The sequence below is a fragment of the Phalacrocorax carbo genome, chromosome 8 (assembly GCF_963921805.1).
Source record: "Phalacrocorax carbo chromosome 8, bPhaCar2.1, whole genome shotgun sequence".
NCBI lineage: Eukaryota > Metazoa > Chordata > Aves > Suliformes > Phalacrocoracidae > Phalacrocorax > Phalacrocorax carbo.
The window spans coordinates 5,876,007-5,903,845 of record NC_087520.1 but is presented as its reverse complement, the minus strand read 5'-3'; the positions used below and the strand labels follow the sequence as shown (position 1 = coordinate 5,903,845).

Sequence of the window (27,839 nt, the reverse complement as noted above, 5' to 3'; positions counted from 1 at the left end):
GAAAAAGCAGATCCTAAAGTTGATACTGCCTTTAAATAAGAGAACAGGGTGAGGGAGGGAAAGCTGTGGTGGTGATGAATTAGTGATACAGCAGTTGGAGCACTTCAAAAATAGCAGTGCATCCCAGGGAGGTTTAGATGAAGACTGAAGCAAAAAACTTCAAGTCTGTACTGGCATTAAATTAGCTGAATTTCAGTAGCTGCTGATGTCATCCAGATTTGTCTGCATGTACAAAGCATTCCCTCAGTGACAACAGAGACGCCCCTTCTGATGGGTTTATAATTTACCTAGGGTTATATTCACATCAGCTTTGCAGTCACTGGACGGTACATCCAGATCCTAATACTTGCTCCATCATGAATATTCAGTGTTCCTTCATCAACAGTGTGAGGATCTAAACCGGAAGCAGGTTTATAGTTCTGCAAGCCACTGACTTCACTGGGTTTTGCACATCCTCAGTGGAATTCAGGACAGAGTTTGACTGGAAGACTTTTAAGTGCTAGTATATCTTTGTGGAAAGGCTTGTATTTCAAAGCACAGAGTAGCATTGACTTCTGGGCAATTTAGAAGACTACGAAAGTTATCAATGCAGAGCAGACAGCATGTCTTAAATTACCCACAGTTCAGTTTCTGATCAGCTAAAAATAAGTAATAAGGAAGCATATCAATTAAAAAAGAAGAACAGAAAGGCAATAAAAATAGGTAATGGACAGATTAGGCTGTGAGATTTTCATTAAGTAATGTGTGATGTGTAATATTATACCTGCTGCTCAGGAGCATGGCTAGGTCTGGGGGAAAGAAGATAATTCAGGTGCTGGGAAGGGTCAGGATGCAAACAACTGAGGATTCATGTATATATTTTAAAGTCACTGCTGGAATACTTTAAGTAATCCAAGGATTTATCCAACAGGCCTGCTTCCCACAGCTTCATAGTTGTGGGACTGCATCTGATATGGCTTGGCTGGTAGAAATACATTTCAGAAAGTTAGTAGAATAAATTAAATATTCCTTAAGACAGTTTGGGTGAGACATGCAGGGCTATAGCAAGACGTGAGTAATCTGGGGTCATCTGCAATTCACAACCCGCTACAACGCAGAGATGCTTGAGTGTCTACACGTTTAGCTTTCACTGGCCTCCGTGCATCCCTGGTTGTGCTGTCTCCTATACTTGGGCTCACTATCCTGTGGAGTGACCTACACACTGTCTTTGCTGGATGTTTGCACAGGGTTTGGACAACTAAAGGCTGGAAGTGGATGCTGTGGAGGAAGATGCCACTGCCTCCTGTTGTAACCAGTTCCATTTCAGGGTCAGGAATCCTTATGTCTTTTAGTCATAGAGGTCTGTCCCAGTGAAATGCAAAAGCTGTGGAGTTCGGGGCTTTTATAGCTAATATTACCCTCTGTGTGGCTGCTTACAGCAGGCCTGTTTGTCTTTCCCCCGCAGAAAGCCTATATCTTTACATTCCTGCTGAGTTCCAGACTCTTCATCGAACCCCATGAGCTTTTGTCCCGAGTTTGTCACAAGTGCATTGAGCAGCAGCGGCTGGACGACCCCGTGCTGGACAAGGTTAGTTTATCTTTACAGCAGAAAAATGTGAGGTATTTTCAATGGGCAGAGAATTCTGGGGCTCTGGTGTGTGTCCTTTGCCTGCCTTTGGATGGAATGAAGCTTTCTCATAAAGGATGACGGTTGCTGCTGAGATCCTGACATTGAGGCATCCTAGTATCTGTGTCCAAGAGCAGTGCTCCAGGCACTAGTCACTTCAAATCTTCTTCCAATTTTCCCTTTCCCCTGTCTCAGTCTTCCCAGGTGACTTTCCTTCTTAACTTCTTTAAGGCTCTGATGAAGCCTCTGGGATGTAAGGAGGTAGGATGTAAACCTCACACACTGTCACTTGCAGATGTCACACACCACTGTCCCATTTATACTTAATGTGTATGCCCTTTTGCTTTCTTGCTTCTGGGACAGTAATATTTCCTCTTGGCCTTACCTGTCACTTCGAATGCTACGTAACAGCATGCAGCTACCCACTAACCTCCCATTGCCGGCACGGACAGATCGTCCGCACGGCCGTGCTGCAGAGCAGCGCTGTCTGGCACACCAGGAAGGAGTTGAAGCAGTAGTGAGGCTGTGACAGGCTAACAGAATGAGAAAATCCAAGCTGTTACTGCGTTGGCACTCCTCCTGTTTTGCCCTAGGGACTGGGCGGACTGATACAGTGTGTAACAATACATGTGCATCCTCTGGCAGTCCCACAGACACTACGGTGGAGATGGAACCCACTGGATCATATTCAGTGCCGGATTCCAGCCAAGCTCTCCTCAGTGCATTGACGAAGACCTATACAGTACATCATCTGGAGCAGGAGATGCATCTTCAGTGCAGTGGAGGGAAGAACGTGCATTAATTGCAAGTTTTCAAAAACCCCCAAATTCTGAAATGATTCTCAAGATCATCCTTTCAGCTTTGAAACAGGATTTTTGGCATCACATACTGAATCACCAACATCTGTAAACGTGTGCTTGTTTTTGCCCAGGCAACTGGTGGTACGAGTAACAGGAGCTCTGCCCTCACTGTGGAGAGCAGGCAGACAGACTACAGAGAAGTCTGATACCTGGGTTGCCTGTACAGATTGTGTTAATAGAAACATCTGTATGAGGTGCAGCATCCAAAACAATTTTTCTGAGATGTGATAGGTTCTGTTCTCCAATACTATGGCAGATGCAAATTTCGCAGAATTAAAATGTGAGCATTGCAAAGTTTTGCTGCTCATTAAACTTTGCAAGAAATGAGAAACATTATGTTATTATGAAGATCTCCCAATCTGCCTGAGGTGAGTCTGCATTTTGGACTAGCCTGTAGTAATGCAGAGTTGGTGGGACACAGGTGAATTTGCGTTCCTGAGAGTGGGGCTGACTTTGAAATTTGCATACAAGCAACCTCCCATCCCGAGTTGTGTCCTGTGACTTTCACAAAGTCCTCTCCTTCAATTCCTAATAGCAGTTTACACAGCTGGAGCAAATGTCTCCTCAGACCTTTGCAGTTTCCAATAAAGCTTTCCCCTTAGCAGCCACCTGCTGGTCTTTGAGCATGAGCTTAATGCTAGCTGACAGCAGTTATTTTTAGAGATGTGGTTCATTGAAACCTGTTGTTGGTGGAAAGCTGAAATATGCATTTTAACCACCTTGGTTGAAAAGCAGAGCGCTGTGGAGCTCAAGAGTATAATTTTTCCTGATTACAGGGTGCACTTCAGCTATAGTACGTAGGATGCAGAAGGCAGCTGTTTGTTTTGGTCTGTGTTTTCTGTAAATAAAAATGCAGTTTGTTGTTTAACGCAATTTCCTTTTCACATGTTCTTGGATAATGGAGGATGGAAGCTTTGGAAGCAGCCATGCTGGGGCCATCTTTTGGGATAATACTAATGCACCAGTTGTGCTGTTCCCCACATATCCCTCCTTGCCCCTTGTCTTCCTGACTATTCCCACTGCTGCATCCTCAGATAAATCTACACCAAAAGTAAAGTGGGCACCAGCTGTACGTTATGTGAGTGGGTGTCCTTGTCCTATCATGACCTTGAGGTCACGGGGGAAGAGAGCAACGTTATCAGTAGCCCAGGTAAAGTTACTAAAGTGCTAGTGGTTTTTTCTGTCTTTTGTTCCTCATGTTACATCTGCCAGTGGTCACTATGTGGTTTTTTCATATGGCCAAAAAGCAAAAGACTCACTTCTTTGTTGGTCAAGAAATATATTGCAATCAATTTTTCAAGAAAGGGTGAAAATGTAGAAGGGTTTTAAGTACAAAAGGAAGGAACATGTGGTTCAAATGAGCAAAAAGGCCAGATGTTTTTGAAAAAGGTGTAAAGGTTGCACCAACAAAATATCTATCCAGCCATAAACTGGTCAACTGCATGTGCAGAACATTTAAATCTGCATGTAAAACAGACAGTTGTGTGTGCACCTGCATGCACACTGGTATATTTTGCATGTCAAAATATACCATTTGTGCACCACAGTATTTGTTTGCATGTGTGCAGATTTTGCAGGTGCAACCATCAATTCCTTCTTTGAAAATCTGGCCCCACTCTCAGTGAAATACGTATTTGCTGGGAGACTTGAACAAGTAAAAGTTTCAATCCCTGATCATCATTCTGGTTTCCATTTCAGGCACGGATCAGAAAATTTGGACCCAAAATCTTACAGTTGCTGACAGAGTGGACGGAGACATTCCCGTATGACTTTCAGGAAGAGCGGATGATTGGTCATCTGAAAGACATGATTCACAGGATAGCCCCGTGCGATGAGGTGAGGATGTCTGACGTGGGATGTTGTGTGGAGCTGTTATGTTCATTTTCCCCACTTGGCTCCTCCATTTCCTCCTTTTGCCACATTCTGTTCTGTGCCTCTTCCTGGGAACTCTTACGCTTGTGTTCTCTAATGGTTAAAACCTGTAGTAGCTTCCCTGAAAGCCACATCTCTCTGATTAGGTGCCCCTGTGGCAGTGACTTGAGGACACACTGGAGTAATCAGTGGAATTTACCTACTGCACGTCAAATTGTAAGAGCGTAAAATTCCCATTTTACAGATGGAAGATCTGAGGCACAGCATAGACTGAATGTGGTGGTCACAATTCAAATAGCAACAGAGCTGTGATGTCCCAAATTACAGTCTAGCAGAGGAGTGAAGTATTGTGACCTGAGACCAAGCATCCCGGCCAAGCAGTGGCTCACGAGTGTTCCAGGATGCTTAGTTAGTGAATGAGGAGTGGAGCAAGCTGCCAGTCACCAAATGATTGCATTGGGGAGCTAAAAAAGATCATCAGTTGCCTGAAGGCACCTGATGAAGGCTTCCTTTCTCTAAGAAAATGAGTGGTTGCAAAAGAGTAACCACTAAAGGGCGTTTATGGTCCTTTTTTGCCTCACCTTCCCCATTTGTTTATTTGCTTGATCACTTGTGCCAAAATCTAATTTCCTGTTCCTTACTTTACATGTCTTCCATCTGGTGGGTTTTTTTTTAAACAATCCTTGCATTTTGTCATCTTTTTCATTAGCGAATCTAACACGGGTTTGGCTTACACCTTCTTGTCCTGTGTAAAAGAGTTCACAAGCCCTGTGCTTGAGCTGGTTGATATTGTAAAGCAGGGACCCAGACCCAGGAGGTGAGCAGGCACAGAGCAGCAGGCTCTGATCATAGTTTGACTGATGCCACTGGAATCCCCATCAAAGTTCACAGGATCTATGGGCCGGGAGATAGCTCCCGTTGAATCCAGCCTGTTTGGGCTGATATGGTGAGATAGATAGGGGCAGTCCTTACATTTAAAGAAAATACAAATGTTTATGGACATGTAACTTTTCTGGGAGCATGAAGGTGGCAGAAGACAGCAGGCTGTGGCCTGCTGGGCAAAACTCAGTCTAGATGGCTGTATGGTCTTGGTGTTCAAATGCCTGAGCCATGTGTGTGGCAGAGTAGGACACAGTGAATGGAGTCTCTGGGAGACCTGCTTGCAAATTCAGGTGGGTGAATCCCATAAATTAATTCAGAAACATTAAAAATACCGCAAAATCCATGAAAATAATAAGGATAAAAGCAAATAGTACATAGAGAGTCTCTAATTACTTCTAGGTTAACCATGGGATGTGAAAAAATTCAGTTCCATTGGCTACATCAAGGCCTGAGTTCAGGCCACAGATGGGTGCAATTCAGTAGAACAAAAAGAGCACGCCCATGAGTCCAAGAAAGAGAGGGGTGGAGAGAAGAAGAAGGAATTAGCAGGGCTGCAGCACAACGGAAGTGAAATTAGACCCTCCTACCCACATGAAACACAGGAGAAATGGAAACAGCTGGTCTTGGGCTGGGCGGGCATCACGGCTGGCACTTTTGGGTGGCTGCAGACTGGCATGGCTTGGCTGGCTGGGCTGGCCAGCCTGTGGGAGGGAAGGGGAAGCCATGTGACAGATGGAGGTGAAGGGAACACAAAGGACTTTCTGAAAGAGCTAAGGTGACCTCAATTCCATTGACCAGAACAGTAGAACTTCTCCCTCAAGGGGAAGAGGCAATGAACTTGTCACTGTCAACCACCAAGAAAGGTGCCTTGCATCTCTTCAGCATCTGAAGTGGGAGAAACCCATACACACCCACCAAAATCACATCCACTGGAAAGAAGGAACCAGCCAAAAGGGCAGAGAACAGGGGCTTTATGGGTGGTCTTTAAAAGCAGTAGCTGCCCTGGTGAAGAGCCATAAGTGCTAAAAATCAACTTTTTGCATACAAAGCAATAGTTTATTTGCATAACCTGAGCAAGTGCCACACACCTTTGCTCTGGAGTGGGCATGGCTGTGTACCAATCCATATGGGTGCCCTTTGGGGCAAATAATTGTTTTTTGAATATTACTAGGCACTGTAATGGTGATTATGCCTGAGCAAAATCAATAATTAATTTAAGAAACAGCTCTTGTCCTGCAAATACAAATTTCCATATTTTTTTTAAGGGACAACATGAAAGGGTGGTGCTGCCCATTAGTTGTTTGGAAGAAAGTTGTTTCCGTTGTGGATCATAGAAATTAAAGATTGAAAGATTCGTGAGGTCATCTAGTCCATGTAGGTTAGCACAGGATTTGCCCCTGCAGTGTACGCTTCTGTCCTTTGTAGAGTCTACTTTCTAAAGGCTCTGTGATGTGCTTATAAAGGTGTCCATGCTGAGAAGCATTTCTTAGTAAGTGCTGTGATTTGCATTTAGAGTTAGAAATTTTAATTAAAATTTGAGCTCCTAAGCCACCTGCTGAGGCCTGCCGTCTTCAGAGGAACTTTCCCAGTTAAGAACGAAACATTTTCTTTAAATATTAAACAGTAGTATGCTTCTTTTGACTGTTCATGTGGCAATGAAGTGAAATCGGTTGGTAGAGTCCAGCATGCAGCCCCTGTACAATGGGGGGTCACTTTGCGGCAAGGTAATTACCAGCAGGTTGAAGGTAATGAACAATGTTGTTTTCACTTAGTGAACATAGTTTAAAGAAGGCAGGAAATGCTTTTAAAAGGGCAAAAGCGGGATGTTTTTTAATTTCTCGCCCAACATGCACAGAAAAGCTTTCTAGGCAAGGGGGCACCCAACCGATTTTCAGTGAGTCTCTTCAAGAGCTCTAATTTCTGAATAATCTTTTTTGTGTCCATTAAGTGCCTCTCATTTCATTCTTTATTAGGTGGTTGGCTTACCTGAGTCTTTGTTTGCTGTTGTCTATATCTGTATTATCATGCCATATTCTCTACAAAACTAGGTGAAACTAGATCTCTTGATAAGGATTTATTGAAAGACTGGCTAATATGCATGTCTTTCAAGCAATTATATGCTGCTTTTTGGCTTTTCATCCAAACAGTGAAGAATTTGATACTGCACAGACATGGCTGGTCCAAGATTTCTCATCCAAACTCCTTTTTGAAAGAGAGCTGGGTTTTCAGCTAAAAGTCTTTTAGCCAAATGTTTTATGCTCTGTAGAAAACTTGGATTTCAGTGCCGTGCCTGCCCCCCACCCCGAAATTAATTCTCCTGTTTACAAAATATGTTTAAAAAATACCAAATATGTCGCTGTTTAGTTTCCACTAAAAAATAACATTCTATTTATAGAGCTTGATAAGCTATGCTGAGATTTGCAAACACACCTGGATGTAAACCAGAGAAATATTTAGATGGTGTTCAGTAGTTTGTGTCCAGGACAGTCTTTATAAATCAAAAGCGTGACCATCTGTTTGAATGAGGATTTACAAGAAGATGCCCAGGAGTCTCTCTTCCTTGGAGCTGGTATACATCAGGAACAGATAAAAACTAAGAGAATGTTCTTTAATTTTCTAAAAATTATTTAAATTATTTGATTTTACATCTTCCACACTCAATTTTCACTTCTCCAGTGTGATTTGCTTCCAAATATAACGTGTTGTCATTCTCCAAGACAAGTCCCTCCTGCCTTCTACGTTCTTGCTTCACTGCAGACCTATCAGCTCTCTTTTGCAAAAAGGCCTGACTACATCCTGCTTGTCTGGCCTGTGTTCCAGCCCAGCTCAAGAGAGCATCTTCCTTGAGTGATGTGAGAGGTTCCTCAGCAATGTGAAACCTTCTGCTAGAAAAGCTGTATGAAAGTTACAGTGTTGCAGCAGAAGTTGAAGCACTTGGGATGTTCTGAAGGTTTCCAGCCTCAGACTGTTACGGAAACAGGGTAGATATGAGCATGTTGTCCTTTGCTGAGAAGTAGTGGGAGATGCTACTTCCAGTGTGCAGGTGGGATCCTGTGTAGGTGAGAAGAGCACTGACTCTGGCTTCTGGTACCTTGAACACTTAAAACATGAGTGCTGTCAATGTCTAACACTGAAGACTATCCACAGTCTACAAAAGCCTGAAGAAGACAAAGGCTGTATCTAAACCCTGGGATTCACGAGTACTTCCCAAGACTTCACTTGGGCTGCATCCAGCTTGGGATGCAACACAGGTGTGTGTTGGCTTCATGGGAAGGTATACTCCGTCCAAGTCCCTGTTGTGATGATGAGGACTGCATGGAGGGTGCCAGGGTGTACATCTGCTGTGCAGTACAGATGTAACAGAAGAGGGCTTCGTGCCAGCTCTGGTTGCACACTGACGATTACAAACTGATGTTGCTGGCAACTTGACTTTACTAAATTCTGTTTGGATGTGGAGTGAGGAGGCACTCCACTTGTGAGCAGCCAGAGGATCTCTTCACTGTGTGTCTTTGTTCTGGAAGAGGAGCTCGTAGTAGGCCAGTGTGCAAACTGTATTCCTAAGTGACTGTGCTCTTTGAAATTGAGCAAGGACCCATTGCACCCTTGCCTGTTGCTCCTTTTTCTGTCTGGGAAAGCCCATGAGGCCATGTTTCTCAGCAGTGTACACCCTGTGCTCCACATGAGGCTTTTGCCCAAGGACATTTCCAGTTAATCCTTGTCTTTAGAGCCTATCCACCAGTTCTCTCAGTTATCTCAGTTTTATGAGATCTGCATCTGTCAGTCATGAAGGGTTGAAGGCATTTCTTTCTGCCGATCCTCCATGGCCAGCGGCTCCACTCACTGCCTGTAAAGAGCTGCTCCAGCTCTGAGAACAACCTGAGCAACTTAGTAATGATCACCCTGAGCACATGGCTGTGCTTGGAATACGATATGAGCTTCCTTCAGTAGCAGTTAACATTTTGGATATTAAATACTCAAAGCTACATGATGCTCAGACCACTCCAACTGGGTAGCAAGTAGCAGCATGCTTCTGCGTCTCTCAGGTGAAAAAGGATGGAGAGAATAGCATTAGAAACATTTTTTATTCCTAAAAATAATAGTTGAGTAGGCATCACCAACAGGTAGAGTTCTTGGCCAACATGTAGCTGACATAAAGGATAGGTACTGAATGCTGCTGTGCTCCAGAAAGCTGCAATAACTCATGTTGTAGCATTACCTCTCCTCTGATCCTGGTGTTGGCAGGAATAAGAGAGTATCAGTGCCAGCCCAACCCACCAGTCCTGCCTGCCTCTTTCCTTGACTGCAGTCTGTTTCTGTGGTCCAGAGCACAGAACTGTAATTAAGCCAACTGGTTATTCTGTAATAGGCTTGTTGAAAATAAGATGGTAACCTGTTGCTGGCTTAGGAATATTTTGCAGAAGGGAAAATTCAGCATAAAAACACTCCTTTGTCAAGTTCTGTGGGTGGTTTATGTTTCTTTCTCCCTCTGTCTTTCCAGGCCTACTGGAAAAAGATGAATCAGCTTTTGCAAACCCTGAATCAGAAGCTTGCAACCCTCAGCCATGGGCAAGAAGGGATTGTCAAGATCAGTGCTGCTGTCTCTGATAAGCTGGTTGCCTTTAAAAGTAAACCTCCATCAATTCAGAGAGAAATTCTGAGTGTCTGCAGTGACCCTTACACTCTGGCTCAGCAGCTGACACATGTGGAGCTGGTAAGTGGGAACGGTTCCCAACTTCTGCAGTCAGAGATATTATTTTAAGCCACCAGCTGCTAAGTATTCCAGACACAACCAAAAAACGTCTGCACTGCTGCAGCACATCCCGTGCTGTATCAGCACTGCTGCAGGAGGCAGGGTTTGACAGGTTAAGAGATGCTTGAGAAGCAAGCTATATATCAGAGTGTTCCCATGCATCTTGAGGTGGGTCACTTTACCTTTTCAGCTTGCTTATTAGTGAAATGCAAGTCATAGTCCCATGAAGGCCAAGAGGTTCTCATTTCTCTAAGGTCCTCTTAGTCCACAACCTGAAGGTCCTGTAGAAATGGGTGATCATTAGCCCTTCTATGAATTTGCAAGACATTTTAACATTTCACATCCGTTCCTTCAGATACACAAAGCATCTGAGTTGCCTGACATGTTTTTTATTCTTCCCTTTGGGACTTCGTGCATGGACACAAGGGTGTGCAAATACCACTCCCACATGAAGTCCTGCTGTTTCCCTCCTTGGACTGCAGTCCACTCTCAAAGAGGCTTTTGATGGCAATTGCTCCAATTGCAGTACCAAGATGTTGGAAGAACTGTTGTGTTGCACACCCTTCTCCCAGGTTCAGGTCCTCCATGCGGACCTCCTGGATATTCACAGAAGAATACAAAACATTACTGCCATCTGCAGATCTCTTGATCCTCTAATGATTCCCCGCTGCCTGTCCTCCTGTAGACACTGTTCATCCTTGAGAGGAAGGCTGGAAAAACAAACCGTGAAATGAACTGTGGATTGGAGTGAATATCATGGAATTAGCCTTGGGAATTCTGAAGGTAGTTGACATCCCATTTGTCAAGAAGTAGAATAGTTCAGAAACCCCAAATTTAGGATCATCATCTCACCTTTGTTAGTTTTCAGAACGTGCATCTTTGGCTCTCTTTGCTTAACTTAAGCCAGAGAGTAGAAGTTGTTTTGCATGGAGTTTTTTTCTTGCTTTTCTTTTCCTTCACAGTACAACTGCCTTCCAAGGGCAGATCCCTGTGACTGGGGCACCACTGCACTTTTCATACTGATGCAGCTTCCACTTCACTTTAGGCAATGCTCTCTACCTTCTCTTTCACTTACTGCATCCAGTACACCAACTACTCTGCACTGAAACTCTCTATTTGTTAGTGAGAATTATTTGTTACTTATTTGATAACAGTTATTTGTTAATAAGAATCCTATACAGTTACCAGTGGCAAGGTGAGAAGCTAAGAGAAATAGGATAGCAATAGGCATAAAATTTTCACTTAAGTAAAATTGCTGTTTACTTCATTGCTGATTGAGTGTCCTAAGTTTGGGCCTTAGAAATTCCAAAATATCTCCTCTGAAGTACCTTTGTGGCCTACAACCTACTGAAAATACTATTTGTCTAATAAACATGTTTAAGGAAATTGAAAAGCCTAGTAAGAAGGCCAGTGTGTGGCTTGAAATGCCAGGTTTGTTCAGGAGCTGATGGGAGGTGGCCTGTCTTTTACAAGAGAGATCTGGATGTTTTATTTACTCTTGTTTTGGGTAATGCCTGGGACACTCCACAGTGTAAGCAAAACCTTTAATGTAAGCGCATGCACCTTCCATGCCTTCCTTCCCCAGTGGCACAGAGCCACCACCCCAGGGCATCACCTGAGCGCCAGTGGGTCGGGAGGCAGGGTCAGAGCACTGTGTGTGCAGATGTGCAATGGATTTCTGTAGTTACCAGATAACAGCATAACTGCCACTTTAACAGCTGGGAAACAAGGCTATTGAGTAATGCTGGACCACAGCAGGTCTGTGGCAGCATCAAGCACAAAACTGAGGCCTGCTGGCTCCCAGATGGAGCCTTGTGCATCCGGCACCTTTGTCTCTGCGTAGTGAACAGGGCTCTTCCTGCAGCTTGTCAGTAATAAGACACATCTATTCTCATTTTCTTCTTTCTGCTGAAATAACTCTAATTGTTCTTATGAATTTTTATGTCTGGTGCTAGTTGGCTGTCTACTAGTTCAGTAACACCATTCAGAGCTGACAGATAATGGGGATGTCTTCCCAAGAGAAACAGAAGAGATTCTGGGGTGCTTTCTTATTTCTTCCTCTCTCTCTCTTTTTTTCCCCCTTCTAATAGGAAAGGCTAAGTCACATTGGACCTGAGGAGTTTGTGCAGGCGTTTGTACATAAAGACCCTCTGGATGGCACCAAGGTATGATTTGTCCACATGTAAAGTGTCTCCTGTGATCACTTTTTGTTCTAGGTGAACTGATGTGACGAGATCCATAAGAGCAGGGCCTGGGGCACATGTCGATCAGGGCTAGGCCGACTGATCACCTGTATTCTCGTGACAAGGATGGGACCTGTTGGTAGAACTCGTGCTGGCGGGTCATTGCCATTCCTTCCTGATGAGAGTATGTCCCAGCCTGAGACGGGCCAGCACCCTTATGTTCTGCTTTCTGGCTTGTTCCTCCTAACCTGCTTTGGCCAGGGCAGATGGCTTGTGGCTGTACATAACCAGGGAATGTCTGCTCCCAGTGCTGAAGGCGTAAAGACTCTGGACGTGATGTAATGCCCATAGTGTGTGCCCAGACACCACATTAATGAGTCAGTGCGTCATGAATCAACATACTCTTCTCTCTCTACACAATAGCTTTTAACCCAAAGCACCGCAGGGAATGGAGTGCCTGATCAGGGCTTCATCCAAAGTCTGTGGAAGCCAGTTGGAGTCTCTCCACTGATTTCAGTGGGGTTTGAAGCAGCATTTCAGTGAGTCTCAATAAGGAAAGAGACTTCCTGGCTGGAGAGGGAGAGTCACAGATTTCACATACCGCCAGAAAAGAAAGAGGGTAGAAAATTCTTCCCCAGAACTGCATATGGGCTCCCACTGAGATCATACATCAATGGCAGAATTTCATCACTGGATGCTGAACATAACAGGAAGACCTCTGTTTATAGTGCTGTCCAAAGAACACCAGAATGGCTTGTAATGGTGAAAAAATGGGTGGATGAATCAAAAATGCAACACTGGGCTCTTTCCTTCTCTTATTGGAGTTATGGAGGTTCTGCAGTTGGTTTCAGGGAGAGAGGAGTGGGCAGAGATGGTGTTTCGAGTATTCTGAGTGTTGATCACATTCTTTAGGAAGGAACCTCAAGATAGCAAAGATGGGTCAGAAACATCATAATAACAGAAATGTCAGAAAATTTCATCAGAAAAGGTGAAATATCAAACTAGCCACAGTGAGATTTCAGCAACCTGCTGCAAACATAAGGGACAAGACTGAAAATGAACAGCTGTCATTATCTGTATTGAAGTAAAATGAAAGAGATCAAATGACGACACTAAATTTGAGTGAATTTTGGAAGACTAGAAGGGGGGCAGCCGTGAGTGAAATCAAATTACATAAAGCCATAGAGGGGAGGGGATGCTGAGAGGAAAAAGGAAATGTTCAGCAATAAACTAATGTACACACAACGGCTGTAGCTGTGCCTAGAATTTTAAATGCAGGGCCAGCACAGGATACCACCAAGATGTGAAGAGAGTTTGAGGTTACCAAGTAAACATAAGGAAACGTCAGCTAAAGTGGATGGGAAGGATTAGAATGAGAGGCAGAGAGCCTGAAAATAATGGTGGGATGGGAAATCCAAGAAAAGCATCTCAACAGACTATGGCAAGCTATTTGACAGTTATGCATGTTCTTCAAATGCAAATCTGAACACCAAGGTGCTGCCCAGTAACAGTTCTGTGACTTCAATGAAGTGCATAACAGATTAAAAACCATGTGCAAAGCAGGGATGCGCCACTGCATTGCCTTTTAAGTTCAAGGCAATGTCTTCCCCCCCAGGAGGATCTACTTAGTAAAGCAAAAACTGCTGTAACATTTTCACACAAGACATGGCACTAAGAAATCATTGGATTTCAAGTCAGCAAGGCTGGTGAGAGCAGAGGTAGTTTGCAACTTTTCCCCACCCTTTCCCTGGGATGACCATAGGTCCCAGCAATGATTTAGGAGAGCCTCCACACCAGGGTAAAGTATGGCCAAGGGATTGTGTGGGACCCAGCAGAACATTGTACAGAGCAGCCCAGACCTTACATGGAGTGACATATCATTCCCCGACCTATGGAGACCACCCCTGTCAACCACAGGGAGTTGGCTCTGGTCTGAATTCCCTCCAGCTGGAGATCATATTAAACATCTTTCTTGCATGAGGGCTTCAAAAGGCTTCGCTTATGAATGTTTATCAAGCACTCTGAGTTGCAGATGGAAGATGCTAGGGAGGTGCTAAATATTGTTGCCATTTATAAAGCTTAACCTTTAAAAAGCAGTCTGTTTCAACTTTAGCTGTTGCATATTTTTCACAAGTTTTGTGGTATTAGCTGTGGTTCTTATGCCCTGGTTAGGACAGCAGTGTTGAGATGGAAATACCATATTCAGAACAAAGCCTAGGTTTCGTGTACTTTTTTGCAGTAACAAGGGACAGTACCTCAGAGTGCAAGAAAAGCAACTGCTGTGGATATACTGGGGCTGCTTTGGGTACCCTTTGTTTTGTTTGATATTTACATGCTGCTTGCTGATATTCACCTTTGAGATGCTTTAAAATATATTTGTATTGTATATGTAGTCTACTCAAAGTGGCTAGAAATTTCAGGCTTGTTAAGATTTTCTCCATAGCATGGTACTGTGATTTCTGTTTCTAAACATCACAGGTGACTATTTTCTTACCTTGAATTACCTTGGGAATCTTGTAAGCCTTCAGGGCTTGTTAAGCCTTAAGGGGTTTTAGTCACTTGTTTAACTTACATAATATGGGTAATCCCATTGACGTTAATGGATCTGTGTTTATGCGTTGTGATTTTTTCTTAGAGGCATGTATTTATGGTAGCTCTGGGAAATGATCATCTTAATAAAACAAAAAAATCGCTATTCTCTGATACCCTCTAGTGGATATTAATGAATGTTCAAATAAATCACATGAACTCTAGAGAGCTGTGTGTCCTAGATGGACAGGCTAAATATTTAGGGCTGGGAAAATTACTTCAATTCTTATAATCCCAGGCAACATCTTCAGGCTATGTGAACTGCCCTATTGCTCTGCTGAAGTCAAATTATCTGTTGATGCCAAAGGAACTGGAAGAGTTCAGCCAAGTATCTACTCCCACAGCCTGTATCTGTTATGGGAATTTACGTTAAGTTTCATATAAAAAAAGCTTTTGTAATGGCTCTTATCAATGAAGTATCTCTGGCATATAAGCGACCTGTTCAAGAGCAGCCATCAAGACAGAGCTGTCACTAGAGAGCCTATTATCCTGAAAACTCAATAAGGGATTTTTTTTTTTTTCCACACAGAAGCAACTAGAACTGTATTTTCTTTTGCTCATCTTTTGTTTGCTTCACTAAATTTTGGTCTCTCCCCTCCAGAAAAGGGCTGTGGGTGATTGCATTTACTAAAGTGAAGGAAATCCTTGAATAAAACGCACAAACTGAGCGTGCTGTGGAAGACTGTGCTTGTCTTACTTTTTCTGCATATTGTTGTTGCTGTGTGAATCCTGCAGTGCCCCAGCTGTGAACATCCCAGTGAACAAGGGTCAGTGCAGACTGTGTTGGTGAACACTTGCTCAGGCAAAACGGGGCTGTTTTCTATATGCTAGTGTGAACTGTGCAGTGTGACACGCTCAGCTAGACCCTGTGCATCTCCCAGCCACTCACCTACCCGCTGCCTTTTGAGCAGGGCCCTTGATGCACAGTCTCCCATGTGTATGAGAGAGATGTGGCCAAGTAATCACCTTTGTGTAGTAGTTACGTTAGCGATCACACAGCTAACTGAAGCACAGTTCTATGCCTTTCTGTGCTTTTTTCTCCCCAGACTTGTTTCAGTGAACAGAAGAAGACGAGTAACCTTGAGGCCTATGTGAAATGGTTCAATAGACTCTGCTATCTTGTAGCAACAGAAATTTGCATGGTGAGTGAAAAGTATGTGGCATGCTTTACCACAGGCCTGAAGTACCCGTTTGAGGTTGTACATTAATAAGCAAACCTGGGGATTTATTTCTTGTGACCTAGCTAAGCATCCGACAGTAAGTTTTAGTAATATTGCACTCGGCAGAAGCAACCTGATAAATGACAAACACGTCACAAAACAGAGCTGGCGACACATGGGGGATGCACTGCTCTTTTGATGTAGAAGGAGCACAGTGTGGAATAATGAACCCTGCAGGGAAAAAAGGAGGAAAAAATGCCTTGAATTATCCTGTGAGATTTCTGCTCGAAAAGATTCTAGTGAAGCCGTATTTGTTATCTGTCATCCTAAAGCTCTGTTGTGCTTGTGAATTCCCATTGCATGGCTCTTTGTCCTGCTGCCCATTACTGTAGCTGTGACTAGTGGCTTTTTAACTTGGTAGTGGTTTTATTTTGTTCACTTGGCCCCATCAAAACTAAATTAATGTTTTCTCCTTTGAAAAGGGTGTGGAAGAGAGGAATATTAATGGTGTAAACAGCCTAGGTAGCCCATGACTCAAAAGCATTAACATTTGAAGATCATCTTTAGAAAAGGTGGGGTGATTGTAGTCTAATTAAAGTGTGTATTTAAAATGCAAGCTACCATTTGGCCTGGCCATATTGCTGAAAGGGCCAGAAGAGGGGAAGGGATTAATGCAGTGAAACAAAGTCTGTCTGGAATAATGCTGCTGTTGCATGGATGGGAAATCCCACCCTTAGGAAAGTCTGTGCTGATGTGCCCACTGACTTGAGGGAGGCCAGCAGGGAGCTGAGGCACTACTTCAGGGGTCTTTGGGCTGCCTGTTCCAGTGCTAAGACATTAACTGAGGCAAGCCTGGGAATTGCTATGAATTTCTTCTGTGTCACTGCAATGAAAGCTTTGATTTTGGAGACTGCCAGTCACCAGCATCCACTGGATTGCTGGAACAGAATTAGGGCCGGTGGCTGACACAGAGGACCCAAGCTGTGCTTGGATCCCTGCTATGTATGTAACAAATATATGAGGTGCCCTCCAGTTCTGCATATGCTTATTATAGATATTAATTTATTTTTAATTTGCAGCCTGCAAAAAAGAAACAGCGAGCACAAGTCATCGAATTCTTCATTGACGTTGCCCGAGAGTGCTTTAACATAGGGAATTTTAATTCGCTGATGGCAATCATTTGTAAGTACAGCTTCTAACCAGGTCCCGACATCAGCTGTCACAGATGAAAAGGGGAAATCTGACTCTCATCCATGGCTTTCTTTTCTTCTTTCTCACTCACAGCTGGAATGAACATGAGTCCAGTTTCCAGGCTAAAGAAGACTTGGTCAAAAGTGAAAACAGCCAAATTTTTCATTCTTGAGGTAAAAAAAAAAAAAAAGGTGCTGATACACTGCTTGAATTATATTCTGGATTTTTTTTGTTTATGAATTTTCACATTTTTATCCAGGTATGAGATGTCTGTAGCTGTGTTCCATACACAGATGGCCAGATTCTGGCTGAAGATTCCCAGGTGTAGTCAGGAAGTTCTGAAGCTGCTGATATGTAGAGGGGAATTGGAGCGCTCAGATAGGAGGAGGAATAAAACCAAAAATAGGATCCTATATGCAAGCCACAGTGCTTCCACCAGCGCCAGTTTTGTTTGGCCACAGACACAATGCTGAGCGTAAAGCTCCCAAGCTGTACCTTGGATGTTGAGTAAACAAGGTCCAAGGTTGTTTTTTGTATTGAGGATACCAGGATTCGGCATATATAAAACGTGCAGTCCTTATTCTTTATATAAAAGATCAGTAAGGTGTTACTAGAAGAATCAAAGGTACAAACAGCCATGATCTGTAGATCTGTCCTTGTAGCTGTGGTTCATGGGTTTTTGTGCATGCGGATTTTTGAAGATGTTGGCTAGGCTCTCTTCAGGGTTTGCTACAACTGAGGGTAAAGTTGTCTTCAGAGGACCCAGGTCGCTTGCTAACCAACGTGTCTTCATTTGTGTATCTAGCACCAGATGGATCCTACTGGTAACTTCTATAACTACAGAACAGCATTGCGGGGGGCTGCTCACAGATCACTCACCGCACACAGCAACAGGGAGAAGGTAGGCGTGACCACATTTCCCTCATTTATCTCCAGATAGATGGTGTGCATTGCTGCTGAGAGTCAGTGGCTCAAAGACTTGAAGCAAATGCTCTCCTCCCTTCCATGGGTCACCAATGCAAGGCCCATGCACTGCTAAATGCAACTGGAAATGTAACTCTGTGGCTGAAAGGACTCTGAAAATGATCACAGGGCTTTTGTGGACTTGCTCTCAGACATTGGGCAGAGCACACAGCGTGGAGGATGTTGTGACAAGCATCTTTTTTCCCTAGAAAATTTACATTGTTTAGATTGATAAAGCTGATGGAACAGGTCTTCTAGACTAAAATTACTTTTATTTTGGTAGGGAGCATCAGCCTGGCAGGTCCAGGTGGAACGGCGCTTTTGTTACAACTGTGCCAGCCAGGCCTCTGTGCAGACAAGCCCCTATTGTGCAGTGTGTGATTGAGATAGAGAGCAAAGGGCACGGCATGCAGAGGTGAGGTGCTTCTCAATTTACATTAGGGAAAGATGACTTACCACAAGTCCTGCAAAAAAGTCTGGTCTGAACCCATTGCAGCAAATTTGGGGTGAAAATCTTTCCTCCTGAATTTTCATTTCATTAGGTTGTTACAGCCATCTCAGTGAACAAGAATTGGTGTGTTTTATCAGTGTCCGTGGCAGGTACATAGCTTTCTGAGATGTCACTGATGCTGCAAAAATCAGATTGATGAGAGGTTAGTGCAGGATCCTCCTGTTTTGTGCCCCAGTGTGTTTCTTGTTAATTTTCTTATTTCTCCATTCAGTTCTCTTTATTTTGTTTTATGAAAGAGGGTTTGTTTTTAACATTGTGATTGTCATAGTCATAAATGGGTAATCTGCGCAGAGCATGGCTAAGGTAAAGTAGATACTGCATGAACAAGCGTAATATGGAATTTAGTATTCATTCACTAGAGGAGCCAGGCCAGACGCTACTCTCACATCACTGCAAATTTGATGTAAATCTGCTGAAGCTAATGGAGTCTCACAGCATTTACAGTGAAATGAGATCAGCATCTGGCTGCAGGCTGACTCAGCTGCAGTGGGAGTGCGCTGAGTTGTTGTGAAAAGCACTTCTCTGTCCAAAGAAGAGATGATGGCTTTGGATGTTTGTGGCTGGCAGAGAAATTCTTTTAACACTCACATACTGCAGCGAAGACCTGTCAGTCTGAGATGCTTCTGCAGTTTAGTTCTCCTGCGACCATCATATATATTCAAACCAGTTGCTTCATTGTTTGACTTAATTTCCTGTGGAAGTTAGCAATCTCTGTCCTATCTCTACCCCTAGCTGGTTAATACTGAGGGCAGAGAGGTTGTTAGATTGAAAGGAATCTGTTTTACATAAGAAAAAGCCCATATTCTGTTTCCTTTGTGTAGATAACATTAGCTCAAGAAAAGGCACAGGCATATGATTTGGTAGCTACTCACACTGGGTATTTTACAGTGTCAGGTACAGCAGATCATGCAATTTTTGCTGTAGGAATTAAGGAATTTTGTTTCTTTTTATAAGCAAGACTATCATTTATTTTAATGAGATTGAATAAAATTGAACATGATCACTTTTTTGATAGAAAATGTTATGTTGTTTCATGTAGCAGAGCTCACTCTGAAGAAAACTTTTACCTTCAAATCAAATTGTGCTTACAAGAGTTTGAGATCCCAATGCCCTCCACCCCAATGCCTCTTCTCGACAAGTGGCCACCCCAAAAGCACAGATGGAGGCTTCAGGCCTCAGCCCACCTGCTTGAGAAGGAAGGTACTCTGGAGGGAGCGCTCTTATCGCAGACCAACGGACTGAACAGTGGGTTATGTCTTGCAGGAATTAAAACTGCCTGTAGGCTCAGAGGAGCCAATGGTTAACTGGCAGCCTCACCAGAAACGTTACTTTATTCTCTCCTCAGGGCTGGTGTCTTGGCTGCTGAGTTTCGAACAGCACTTGAACAGAACCGCAGCTCGGGGGCTAAATTATACCCTAGGAGGGAGACAGGGTGAGCCAGGGACCTGGGGCACCCTCCCTCCTCCTACTCTGTGCACCCATCTCACCCAAATCCCCCTCATGACACTGGCCTTCCAGCACAAAGAGCACTGCCTGATTTCATCACCCGCTCCATCCTCATCCTCAGGGTGCTCGTGCGAGACTGCAGCACAGGTTGTAGGAGAAGGATCTCAAGACACCCATGGAGGATCCCTGACCTCAGTCCTCATGGTTCTAATCCAGCCCTTCTCTCAGTGTGTAAATGGCATAGTTATAACTACTCGCTACTTGTTCAGGAGCAGGCTTGTAAAAAGGCATGGCAAGGCAGCTCTCAAAGTTGAGGGGAGCAATACAGCAGCAGAAACAAACCTGCCAAAGTGCAGGGTGAGAGAACTGGTAACGAAGAAGGGCTGATATTTCATGCAGAATTCAGAGGGGCATGCTTGTTAGGAACTAAGTCTGGCTTTATCTATGCAGTCAGCTGACCTATGCCATCTCCAAAATTAAGTCATTCTACTGGGAAACCCTGCATTGTGCTAATGGCATTTCTCTGGCTTTGAAATGTTGGGAGTATGTACGGTGCGGTACTCTGTGTTGTTGCCATCTCATACTATGAAGAACATGCCTGATCTCATTAGCTTTCTTCCTTCTGCAGGAGGCAATTGTCCTTCAGCATGTGGGTGGGTTGGATGGCACGGGGGATGAATCAAAAGGGAGTGAAATATGAGTTTCTGGCACTGACCCAGATTTTACGCTAGCAAAGGGCCTGGATTGAAGCCAACGTTAGAGTGTAGCTGTATCCACTTCTATTGCTTTTCCTACAGAAATTTGGAAAGCACAACATACAGGGTAACATTTTTATTGGGGAAATAAATGATGACCCAAAGAAAGAAATCCCCTGGCAATGTGTAAAGAATTGGTATCCCAGGGTATGTCTTTGCCACCTTTTGGATGCAGATGAGAACAAGCTCTACCCACTCTCTGAGCTGACTGGTGGCTTTGAAGCTGTATTAGCATGGCATTGAGCCCACATTCATATACCTTCCCTCTCAGCAAGGCTTTTCATTTATGTTTAGTACCACTAATGATGGTGACCTAGCTCCCAGGCAGTGTGGAGCAGGGCAGAACAAGCCCGCGTCTGCCTGCAAAAAATATGTAGACAGAACCTGGCAGTAATTTCTAGCTGGGGATCAGTGTCTGGCTCCAGCTCTCTGTATCCTTCCACCTTATAAGACCACACTGGTTAGAGTTATCATCATCTTTATAAGAAACAAACCACATAGACTGAATTGTATTCTTTATCTCACGTTGATTAATCTAGTTTGATGATATAAAAGTGAATCCTGAAACACATGTAGCTCAGTTTGACTAGAAATTTCTCCACCTCACCCTCATAGGAGGGCTCAGGATTTTGAGGGGTTAGGCTGTGTTTTGTTTCCATTCCTATATTATATCAGTGGGATGTATCAGGATAATGCCAGTGGCTCTTGGAGTGTCAGTCCAAGCTTTTTTATGGCTATTACACTGATATTACAGAGTTTATCTATGGCTGTCCCATAAAAAAGCCAGCAGAGATGTGGATCTTTGGAAGTTTATTGCATGTGGTATTTTAGCTGAAATAAAAATTGGCTTCCATTTTCACAGCAATGGTTGGTAGTGGCTTGTGGACTCCTTGCCTCCGTAAGTGTTTTCACATCTATGACTTGCTCGCACTCACTGTTGCATTGTGAAGGCTGTAGAATGGAAAATAACGGCTGCCAATCCTGTCCTGGGTCCATTTCATATCCTGTTACAGCTGGTGTACAACATGAGGTGGAATAGCATTACGACATTAAATATTTAAGGATTGCTCCCTTGGCTGGTCTTGCGTGCCATGAACGCACTTTAACCTTGGTGCACGCTTAACAAGCTACAGTTCTGTTAATTTACAAATAGAACAGTGGAAACATTTAGAGACTCTAGCATGGAGGGCTTTCCTTTAAGTTTGTGGTGATTAAGTTTATACTTAGTGGCTTAGAAGGCAGGTGTTGCTGCCACAGGAAGGTGCTCACAGAGGTGGCTGCTGACCTTATAGCTCAAACCCTCCAAGTGGCCTTTTTCTATCACAGTGCCAGTGCTGGAGAGGTGGGTAAACTCAGATTTGAATACTGAATCCCAGAGCCCTGGGGGTCAGCTTTGTCATGGACTGGTCCTTCGTGTTATCTTTCTTTTCCCTTTGAGTTGTGACACAAGAGGACCCAGAGGGAGTCTGCTGCACCCTGGGTCTCTGCCAAAGTGCTGGGGATGCACTTCAGGAGCAGTGTTGCTGCTTTCTGCCATAGAACATCTGGCATCGAATTTATCTCTGCTGCAATTGCATTAATTTCAAGAGTCTTACCTAGAAGTAGACTTTTTCTATAACAAATTATGACCTGACTCTGATGGGTTAGAGAGAAGGCTTGAATCACTGCTATATGCCACTTTGCCCTGGATGATGCCCAGGGCTTATTTCGGGCGCTACAATGATCTCTCTGGATACTGCTGGCAGTTTCCTGTCAACTGACTTAATATTTTCAATCCTACTGTCTACAGGTTAATTTGGAGAAGCAGGTTGTACTAATCAGGCACCAGTAAGGAAATTACATCCCTCAAGAGGCAGCCATGCATGGAGCAGTTGAAAATTAAACAGCTCTGGATTAACTGTTTGTAGACAAGTCCTTGGTCATTAAAATTTATTCGTCTTGTCTTGCTCAGGGACAATACTGGTTCTTTGGTTCCCAGCTGTCTTTAAAGTGCTTAATTTGTGTATTCAACATCTTTGCTTATAAAGACCCAACAGAGAAAGGAAGAGTTCTGCAATTCTGTTTTGCAATTTGCTGTCTGATCTTGTCATCAGACAGTGATGCTGTTGATAATAAACTGGGCTATTAGCATTTTCTTAGCCATGTTATTCTGCTCAGTGAACATTGTATTCAGTTCATTCAGCATTACATCCTCCTGATGGCTGAAGGTGTCTCTATACCCTACTGCCCTTGCACTTCCCTGTCACTGTACTGCTTTTTAAGTGCACAGAACACTGAAAAGTTATTTCTTTTTTTCTCCTCTCTCCTGATTGAGTTCTTCTTTCATGCAGAGAAAATACTGAACTGGAAAGATAACAGTTATGTCATTTCTCTTCACAGATTGTGATCCCCTTCTTCAGCCTATTGATCAAAGACATTTATTTTTTGAATGAAGGATGTGCTAATCGCCTTCCAAATGGACACGTCAACTTTGAAGTAAGATCTGAAAAATGTTTTTATACATCCTGCTCTGACAGCACTGTCTGAGACCGTTTGCCTGCAGTTTCAGTGCAGACCGACAAAGACTGAATATGCCAAAAGGGTCGATCTCTAGTGACTGTGTGAAGGTTAAACCAATCCCAGAATGTTTTTTAAAGAATTAATATTTGATATAAACATTACAAGCAGATCATCCTAACTTGCTTGATGTTGGTTGGCTGCTAGAAATATAGTGTCAATAGTATAAAAGATTGTACTTACGGCTTTGAGGGGAAGATGACTTTTTCAGAAACCATGGAAAACTACTTTTCCTACACAAGCAGACAGACGCAAGTCAGTATCAAATGCTTTATATTTTATTTTATCTGCCTTTTTAGTCCTTTCTCATTTTTAATAAAGAGGTTTGGCAAAGTAAGACATAAACTACTTGTGGTCATTAGAGAAAAATTAGAACACAAAGAGAATTACATCTAGAGTACCCAGTCACTGTGTCCATGAGGTAAATGTCATGCTGCTGATATAAGGATTTGAATGTGTTATCTCTTGCCTTTAGGTTTTACACAGAAGGATTGATATTAAATGCAGTAGAAGGATTTATATTCCCTCACAGCCCTGGCACTAGGTCGTATCAGTCACATATCCTGAGTAACCCCAGTTTTGTGCAGGAGGGGATGGTTTTACACTGGCAACTTGTTGCTAGTGGCAGTGTGCAGGCACTCAGGTGTTCTGCATTGCACTGTGCATGGCGGTGGCTGTGTTTATACACTGGTGGAGGGGCAGAGGTGGGGTGCTTCTGAAAGAACTGCCCAGCATCGATGAGAAAATAGTTTGAGCTCTCAAATTCTTTGTAAATTTCTTCAGCATCACTTTGGTTGCATTAAATTTCTCCTTCATAGAATCATAGAATGTCCTGAGCTGGAAGGCACCCACAAGGATCACCGAGCCCAACTCCTGTCCCTGCACAGGACACCCCAAATTCACACCATGTCTCTGAGGGCATCGTCCAAGAGCTTCTTGAATATCACCAGGCTGGTGCCGTGATGCCTCCCTGGGGAGACTGTTCCAGGGCTCCACCACCCTCGGGGGGAAGGACCTTTTCCTAACGCCCAGCCTCACCCTCCCCTGGCACATCTCCCTGCCGTTCCCTCGGCCCTGGCGTTGGTCACCAGAGAGCAGAGACCAGCCCTGCCCCTCCTCCTCCCCTTGGGAGGGAGCTGCAGAGCCCACGAGGGCTGCCCTCGGCCTCCTCTGCTCCAGGCTGAACACACCAAGGGACTTCAGCTGCTCCTCCTACAGTTTCCCCTCTAAACCCTTCACCAACTTCGTGGCCCTTCTCTGGACTCTTTGTAGTAGCTTTATACCCTTAATGTCCTGCGGCGCCCAACCCTGCCCGCAGCCCTCGAGGTGAGGCCGCCCCAGCGCGGGGCAGAGCGGGACAATCCCCTCCCTCGCCCGGCTGCGATGCGGGGCTCGATGCCCCCCAGGGCACGGCTGCCCCTCGGGGCTGCCAGGGCACGCTGCTGGCTCACGTTCAGCTTGCCATCGACCAGATCCCCCCAGGTCCCACGTTCAGTTAGTGGCATTGTGAGATAGTGAGTAATGTATAAAATACTGAGCCTGGCATTGCCTTAAATTATATCAGAACTGTTACAAGACCCAAAGAGTTGTGGGGTGTTGGAGTCGCTCCACTTTGTGTAACTTATATCTAATTCTGCTCTCTCCTGTTCCATCAAAGTTTATGTCCTCTATTCTTAAGTATGTATGTGTAACCCATAACTTTATTCACAGATACATTTTTATTTAAGTACAAACTGAGTCAGCTTGTAAGAAGGAACATAGCACACCCTTTCCTCTTGCTTTCCCCTGTAAATGAACTGTGAAAATAAACCCATCTAAAACATATGAGGCTCTTTTCTGCTAATATCCTTGTGGTTGGCACAAGGGATCCTGGATCCCATTCATCTGCTTCGATGTAGTTTTTTTAGTGAGATAATCTTACTGGATCTGAGTGGAATGATTTTATGTTTACAGAAATTTCTGGAACTGGCTAAACAAGTAGGAGAATTTATAACATGGAAGCAAGTGGAATGTCCCTTTGAACAAGACCCTAACATCATCCACTACTTGCATACTGCTCCCATTTTTACTGAAGATGGTAAGACTCTATACAATCTCTAATCACTGAAAATATGTCTCTTCATCACTGCTAATTAACACCCTGATCCATGCTTTGGTGAGCTCTCTCACTGACCAGTCCCAGTTCTTTCCCTAGCTTTCTTGTCATGCAGCTTGTTTATCCCCAGTCTAGCAAGGTGGTTTTGCAAATATAACCTTCTGGCTCATGAAGCTGCTGCCTGGTTGCTTTTCTTCTGTCGATAGCTTCTCTATAAGGCACTGTCTAGGAAGTTGCCATTGTGGCCCTATTTTTGTACACCAGAAAAGAGGCCACACAGCCATGTCATGGACTGCTATGAATGTCAGCTGTCCCTTAGCCACTCTTCCTGTGACTGATGGAGCTAGAACTAATCTCTTCAACAACCCAACACTGTCATCTCTTCAGTGAACACAGCCCAGGGCAATGGTAGTCCAGCTGACCTCCTTCACTACAGCAAAGAAATGTGTTACCTACAGAAAAAAAAATTTAAGAAAAATATTTTCCACTAATTAATTGAAGCTGTAGCTATGAAAGCCCTGTTCTGACATTATTTCTGTTCTGAAATTATTTCTCTGATTGTCTTTTTATACTTATGTGTCCTCTTCAGTGTGGCATCCAGCATGTCAGAGTGTGTCACTTTGTATTGGTTCATGTCAGTTGCCTCTTGGTACATTGTCATGCGCAGAAATTGTCTCTAGCTGTATTCCCATAAGCTATACTGGTGTTGGGTTTATGTTTTCTTTATTCTATAGGCAGTTTTCTGTACTAATCCAAGTTAAGCAGACCAGACAGTTTTCATTTCACAGACTACTTCAGAACACAAAATACTGCTTCAGAAATCCTGCCTAAATCCTAAGAAGAATGTCTGCCAAAATAGAATAATTAATGTGATTAAAGTAATACATATCGAAAGGAGATGGGATGGAGGCATTTGTGCTGGTTTTAGGCTCTAAAGGGACAGAAATGAAAGTCAGGGATATCTCAGAAGTGGTGTTTAAAAGTACCATTTTCAGGTGGCTGGACCAAAAAAGGGTCACCTTAACCCACTGATTGTTTGCAGATTTTCTCTTGTGCCCTCCCCTGTATCCACACTGTTTTCATGCGATGCCCTCTGCAGAAGCCATAGCAGGCCTCCCCTGTTACCCAGGGGAAGTGCAGAGGAGAAAGACCTGCCCTGAGTAAACGGTGGGAGAATATAATAGAGAGATGCAGCAGTGGTATGTGAAATGCAGCTGTACTATGCTTGTCATGGTGTGGAGGAATAGTGGGCCAACACTTGAATATTAAAATGCAGTTGGATTGTAGCACAGACTTGAATACTGAGATGGTTCGAGCATGAAAGGATGAAGCATCGCTAAACAGATGAGGAAATGTAAGTGAATGCAAATCACAGCCTACTTTAAAACAATTCTGTCAAGACAGGGAGCTATTAATGCATCACCAGCTTTTGCAGAGGAGACTCTACAGCCTAGACACATTTTGGTATTATAAAATACATCCTACAGTGCACAGCTTTGCAGGAAAAAAAAAAAAAGCTTGTTTATTTTCTTCTACTGGGTTCCTTCTTTGGTTTCTGTAACTCATTTTCACCTTGAGTGTGTTTTGTATTCATTTAAGATACCATGTCCCCACAAGTTTTAAAAGTTTGAGGAAAATAAAGTTGTGTTAAGTGATGGGAATATCCTTAACTTTGAAATGATTATTTGTTTAGCTGTCAGCACTCGCTGTCTCTTTTTTTTTAATGTTCATATAACATTTTGGTAGCAGTTCTGAGATGGGGTAAATAGGCCCGGATCTCCATATGCAGAACCAGAGACCATTTAACTGTTTAATATTGTTATAAGACGGTCACGCTAACATATTTTAACTCTGGGCTCCTTTACTGTTCCATCAAAATTAACCTAACAGCCTTCCAAAGGTAGACATGTGAGCTCAACATCAGTGTCCTACTTATTACCAGCTACCTGATGGACCAGGAAGTTTTAAATGTTCTCTTGCTGTGTGGTGCAATGTAGGATGTACAAGAATGTGGAGGGATAAGAGGTCACTGTTGCTGTTGGAGTAACACATATTTACCTGTTCCAGGTTTGTATCTGGCTTCCTATGAAAGTGAAAGTCCGGAAAACCAGACAGAAAAAGACAGGTGGAAATCCTTAAGGTAACCACTCACTTTACAGCTCATTTCTAAAGTACCTCCAAAATGCTGCACTGATAGTCAAAGCCTGTAACATGCTGCCATTTAAAATGTGACCTCTGATGGAGGTCTTTTCCATTTAAGAATAATCTGTAGAGCTGAGGCTGCACTGATAAAAGCTAACTGTAATCTCCAATTACCCACTATTGAAAGAATACCCTCCACTTGTGCATTTATACAGTGCTGTACCCTTGAAAAAGAGGCCTGGTGTAGCTGAAAAATGTCCTAGGTTAACTGGATCTTC

At 43.6% G+C, this 27,839-nt stretch overlaps 1 protein-coding gene across 1 annotated transcript in view; it reads left to right on the top strand.

The window, feature by feature from the left end:
- Positions 1–27,839, top strand: part of RASGEF1C (RasGEF domain family member 1C) — an 84,375-nt gene that overhangs the window by 48,532 nt on the left and 8,004 nt on the right. Inside the window, exons 3-13 of the mRNA XM_064458400.1 lie at positions 1,445–1,567; positions 4,165–4,302; positions 9,719–9,931; positions 12,061–12,135; positions 15,789–15,884; positions 16,982–17,084; positions 17,187–17,266; positions 17,899–17,994; positions 23,148–23,243; positions 25,278–25,401; positions 27,487–27,559. Coding sequence (XP_064314470.1) covers positions 1,445–1,567; positions 4,165–4,302; positions 9,719–9,931; positions 12,061–12,135; positions 15,789–15,884; positions 16,982–17,084; positions 17,187–17,266; positions 17,899–17,994; positions 23,148–23,243; positions 25,278–25,401; positions 27,487–27,559 — 1,217 coding nt within the window. The remainder of the gene's footprint in view (positions 1–1,444; positions 1,568–4,164; positions 4,303–9,718; positions 9,932–12,060; positions 12,136–15,788; positions 15,885–16,981; positions 17,085–17,186; positions 17,267–17,898; positions 17,995–23,147; positions 23,244–25,277; positions 25,402–27,486; positions 27,560–27,839) is intronic.